Below are 6,000 nucleotides of genomic sequence, written 5' to 3' on the forward strand. Positions count from 1 at the left end.
TGAAGAAGTGCATCGTTCAGATGTTCGTTATCTCAATCTTCTCTCGTAAATTTTAGAGCAGGGGTCCGTTGCAGAAAGAGTTGCGTTTAAACGCAAGTCAAAAAATCAAACGCAAGTCTGAAATGCGCGCTGTTGCTTGGTTGAAAATCAAGTTGCGCGTGATTTTTAGAGTTGCGTTTGATTGCAACTCTTTCTGCAACGGGCCCCAGGTGCCAGATGCAGAAAGGGTCGCGTTCAAACGCAAGCCAAAATATCACGCTCCAATCCGGAGTGCGTGCTTTCAATAGGATGAAAATTGGATTTCGTTTGATTTTTGTAATCACGCTCGATCGCAACTCTTGTGGCAACGGGACCTGATCAAGTAACGTATACCCGATACCTGCCACGCATACATGCATAGGTAGGTACCCTGACCCTGGCTTCCAAACACATTTCATATTCAAGAACAACCTGTCGCCTTTAAATCGTCTGTGATCTCCCCTACAAAGTGTTCTCAGATGCAGACATTTTGGAGGACAACAAAAGCCTGACATTCAAAATGGCTGCCATAGCCCCTATCCATCATGTACAATGCGAATGGAGAAACTTATTTTCACAAGAATGAGAATCATAAAATGCATATAACTGTGATATACGAGTAAAAATATTGTCTTAAACATGATTTCTAACTAAATACATCACATATTGGTCATGGAGGTAATAAATGCTGTACTTTGAAATCCAAAATGGCTGCCATAGGTTCTAAAAGTATTATGTACATTGTAACATGGCACATATCATTTTGATAGAATTTGGCTTTGCTTCACTTTAAATATTGCATATAATTGTGAATTGTGATGTAAGGGTGAAATATCGTTTAAAACCATGGTTTCTAACGAGATAATATCATAATGTTGTGTAATTAAGGTGATAAATGCTGCATTTTTAAATTGAAATGGCCATCATAGGCCCTTATCGTATAATATACAATTTGAGTGGAGACAAATAATGTTAAAAAAAGGGCATATGGCAGTCATTTTGAATGTTGAAATACAGTATTTATCACCTAAATTACATAAGATATGATGTATTTGGTTATAAATCATGTTTTCAGACAATATTTCACACATACATCACCATTTGGCCAAGCAAAGCCAAATTCTGTTGAAATAATTTGTTCCCATTCACATTGTGCATAATACTGTAAGGGCCTGTAGCGGCCATTTTGACTTTCCAAAAACAGTATTTATCACCTAACTGGCAGAATAAATGACATATCTTAATAGAAATTATGCTTTCAGACAATATTTTACTCATAGATGACTATTACGTGCATATATTGTGCTCACACATGTGAATATTGGTTTCCCACTTTGCATTGTATATAATACTGTTAATGTCTTTGGCGGCCATTTTGAGAGTCAAAATATAGTATGTAATACAAACTTGAAACCTGAATGATATATTTCGTTTATTAGAAAATATGTTTTTAGACAGTACCATATCCCCCCTCAAAAATGTTGCGTTATGACACCATTGCCTGTTGCATGATATTACCGGGAAAATTTTGACTCTTTTAAGTATGGTAACTTTGCCATTGCAGTAACCACCATGGAAGCCTCGATTTGTTATTGGTTGCTAGGCTGTGCTACCATTGTTGTCACTGACAAAGTTACCCTCTTTTGTGAAACGGCCCTAGATCGGTTGGTCAAAATCAGCCTTTATGACTTACCAAAACACATCATACAAATGGGTTTTTTCAATCAAGTGACCATGTTCGTGAAAAAAAAAATCACTCAGCCGCAGCATCGAAAGCCAAGCTATTTGACGCACCAAACTGGAGAAAAATAAATTCCGTGCCTATTGTATTCAGCATGCAGTGTTGAGTCAAGCGTGGTCTTAGATCTCAATCTCGTATAAATCAAAATATATTCCATTTGGATTAAATACTGTTAAGCAAATTTTAAACTGACTCAACTTTGTTCATGAATGAATACATTTCCTTGCTCTTTCTAATAACAGGAATAACAGGAGCAATCGTGACTGTTCGAATGATGCGTTCGTATACTAGATTCAACACAATCTGCACACAATGTTAAATCTAAATACTATGATAAAGTATTTTATCTACCAAAAGAAAATACACTTTTCAAATCATAGCTCTTAAGCGGTTAACAACGTTTTGCTGCGTTTCACCTTTAATGTGTTTAGCGAAGCAATAGAAAATCGTAATTTCCATATATGCCTACACCATCAATAAAAACAGGGGTCCGTTGCAGAAAGAGTTGCGTTTAAACGCAAGTCAAAAAATCAATCGCAAGTCCCAAATGCGCGCTGTTGATTGGTTGAAAATCAAGTTGCGCATGATTTTTAGAGTTGCGATTGATTGCAACTCTTTCTGCAACGGGCCCCAGATTATAATATTAACAGAAATGACGATAATACTGAAAACGAAGATGGCGATTATGACAATACAACAGTTATAAAAGTTATATTAATTTGCTGTTTTTACTTCATATGCATGTGCATGTGTACTTTTAAATGAAGGCCTATTTATTCATAAGGGGAAAGGCAGTAGGCCCCTACCTTTATTTTTGTTATCCCCACTGTATGATATTCATATATGCCATTTTAAGGTAACACTTTTTATCGGAATGACTGTGGAAACTCAATAAAACTTTAAATTCTATGGGCTTTTCCAGTAAATGTCCAGTTTTGCGGGAGAGAAAGGCAAGATGGAATATAAAATCAACCAGGAAGTGAACAAGATTAGCTTTGTTCCAGAGCCTTGGTAAACAGGTTATTCAAGAAAGCACTATGGTGGCGGTGTTGGTCGGTGCACAGCAGGTGCGACTGCTAATGATGGCATCACGGTGTTAAGCGCGTCGATGAGCTTGATACAAAATTATGTAGCATCTACAATTCTTGAATCAGGAAACTCCCGGGAAATCATCATCATAATATACTTATATATCTTAATGTTTATGTCTGGTACCTATTTTCAACTGCAGTCCATGTGGTCATCATGATCATTGTATTTCCATTTCCCCCAATCACATAGTGGTCATGAACCTTCAATGGTGCTCTTAATTTTGCATGTGCACGCTTGGTCTTAAACCAAACTATGATATCTTGCATCTCTATCCCCAATGAATGTAAGAGTATACCACAGTAGACATCATCCCAGGGTGCAGGTGGAGCAATCTTCTGAGAAGCTTGGTAAAGAAGATGAGCCACCTCTCTGGAAACAACATAACCGTATCCTCGAGGAAAGGGTAACCAGCGATCAGCCGAATACAATTCCCGTGGAGTGTACCACTTATCACCAGGATCGCGGTGCGGAACCCAGTTGATTGCTCGCTCGGCCAGGGCAAAATTCGAAAGAAACGTCGAAGAGGTGTTTGATTCGAGATCATTGACAAGGTTAACGACGTCGACGATGCAGTCATCATCTGTTGACATTACAAAGTAAGTATTGCGGCAGGACGTCGATGCCCATTTGAAACCCATAATTATTTTGATGGTTAGATTGTAGTAGGTATCTATGAAGTCCTCTTGAAGAATATCTCCGTGTAGATCAGCCTCCTTCTGGAGATCAACCTGTGCAACTGAATTATATTCACTTTCTCTTCCAAGTAGAAATAGAATCGTTGCAGACACATTATACTTCACTATCCCCTGACCATACGTTTCTCTGATTATATTCCTCTCTCTTATGCTACTCACTCTTGTCTTTACGAGGATAAGCAAAGTTATATTTTCCGACTGCTTGCATTTATTCCGAGGGTTAATGAGGATGCGGTAGTCATGCTGGTCTATTTTGGACTCCCATTGAAATTTATTTCTCCAACCAAGTGCCTTTCTAGAGGAAGGCTTTTGGATCGTGGCAGGGTTTCCTTTGACTTTGTCACCAACGTTATCTGGTATGCTCTGTGTAGTAGTAACAAGGCGGTCTAAGGCAGTAGTCGTCTCATCCTTCGTTTTAGAACGAGATTCGAGTGGATTATCCAGATGCAAAATTGTTGTCCCGAATAAATAGAAAAATGTCAACACCGTGTAAGCAAGAACGATGTAAATTATTGCTCTCTTTTTGGACAGCATTTTTATTTACTAGCTTTAGAGACCTAAAGAGAAGATTTCCTCGAAGTCGTTCTGCTGCAGGGTCTGCTCATACCATGGACCATGCTCATACACAAAATCGAAAACCAGTGGACCTACATTTATGTCGAAACCACTATGCATAGAGGAAACCAAGTGAAGTGAGGCCGGGGTATGCGTCAATGAACATTTTGATGAACTGATTTCTAATCTGGTTCGATGTCTATTTCATTGATCAGAAGTACCTAACCACCAGACAAAGGGACGGTTCAGTCCGCCCTTTTTGTGAAACCAGTTAAGCTGTAAATTTTCTTTTTATAAAAGGTCCTTGTTCAATGTCGCCGTTTTCTTGAATACCTTTTGTGGAACTTGTACAGGCCAAGGGCGTAGGCTGGTGAGCATGGGGGGGGGGGGGCACATCCTAGGGAGGTATAGGGTAGAACTGCGGGGGTGCACATTTTGAGGAGGTGAAACTCAAAGGGATGGTCCAGGCTGAAAATATTTATATCTAAATAAATTGAGTAAAATTCACAGAGCAAAATGCTGAAAATTCCATCAAAATCGGATAACAAATAAAAATTTTAAAGTTTGTCAATATTTTGTTTATCAATATAAAGTTTATCAACACTTCAATGCACATCGTCATGAATATTCATTAGGTGGGCTGATGAAGTCACATCTCCACTTTCTCTTTTCTTATGTTATTACATAAAATCGTAATTTTTTCATTATTTCATACTTGTGTGAATAATATGTCTCCCTTATAATTGCAGCAATAAATATCTAATGCACTAAATCCAGGGACTCATCCACGGAGGATTAGTCTATTGTTACTGGGGGTGCTGAGCATTGTCACAGCACCCCCAGTAACAATACACAGCAAAAACTGTGGTGTTAATCGGTGTACACAGAGGACCACACCAGTTATTTTACACCGGTGTTAAATTGGTGGTGTTAGTTTTACACCTATAGATGTTATTACAAAACCTTTGGTTGTTACATTTACACTCTTCGGTGTTATGTTCAATCTTTAGGGTGTAATTTCAACACCTCAGGGTGTGGTCCTCTATTAACACCAATTGGTGTCAGTTTTAACACCACAGTATTTTAAGTGTAGGTAATCCTTCTGGATAGGTCCATGACTAAATCAGTTGTCAATCCAATTGTTTTAGTTCTTGGTAGGAAAATTTTGGATAAACCTAATTTCCTATAATAAAATACAAAAGAAGTGGGGGATATGACATCATCAGTCCACCTATGACTATTCATGAAGACATGGCTGGAACTGTTTCACCGGAATAATGCAAATCTTTAAAGTTCAATAATATATATTATATCTGTAAAGCGCTTAGACACGTCGTTCCGATGGATTAAGCGCTATCTAAAAGCGGATTATTTTTATTATTCAATAAGTTTGTTGTTTGTTATCCGATTTTGATCAAATTTTCAGCATTTTGCTCTGTGGATTCTATTGTATTGAGAAATAAATATTTCCGGCCTGGACTATCCCTTAAAGTTTGGAAAATCAGCTGTTCAAAGAAGAAGAAGGGGTACAAATTTCGTTTTGCCAGTTTCGGAACTCCTCTCCCTCAGCGGGAAGCAGTGGCGTAGCTAGGATATTTTTTACCGGGGCCACTAAGGGGGGAGGGATTTTTCTGTATGTGTCATAGGGGCGGAGCCAGCTTTCGCCATGGGGGGGGGGTTCACTCATATGTTCCCCGACTGGCCGCTCAAAGTTGATTTTTGTTTGTTTCTTTGAAGGTGTAGTCCTCACAGTCATGTTTTATTCTTATAAAACAGCATGAATGTGAATAATCTCAAAAGCACCATTGAATAATGCAAGCGCGAGCTAAATTTCTTTCGAAATTTCATGTATTTTTTCCTGAAAAAAATCCTGAATAACATTCTGGGCAATGTTTTTTT

The 6,000-nt window shown here is 38.3% G+C and overlaps 1 protein-coding gene across 1 annotated transcript; it reads right to left on the bottom strand.

Moving 5' to 3' along the window:
• Positions 1-2,396: 2,396 nt before the first annotated feature.
• On the bottom strand, positions 2,397-4,241 carry LOC121426157 (beta-1,3-galactosyltransferase 5-like). Its single transcript, XM_041622341.1, has one exon. It carries the CDS (start codon positions 4,078-4,080, stop codon positions 2,962-2,964), a length of 1,119 nt encoding a protein of 372 aa, XP_041478275.1. The 5' UTR covers positions 4,081-4,241; the 3' UTR covers positions 2,397-2,961.
• Between the last annotated feature and the right edge of the window lie 1,759 nt (positions 4,242-6,000).

The sequence above is a fragment of the Lytechinus variegatus genome, chromosome 13 (assembly GCF_018143015.1).
Source record: "Lytechinus variegatus isolate NC3 chromosome 13, Lvar_3.0, whole genome shotgun sequence".
In the NCBI taxonomy this organism is placed as follows: domain Eukaryota; kingdom Metazoa; phylum Echinodermata; class Echinoidea; order Temnopleuroida; family Toxopneustidae; genus Lytechinus; species Lytechinus variegatus.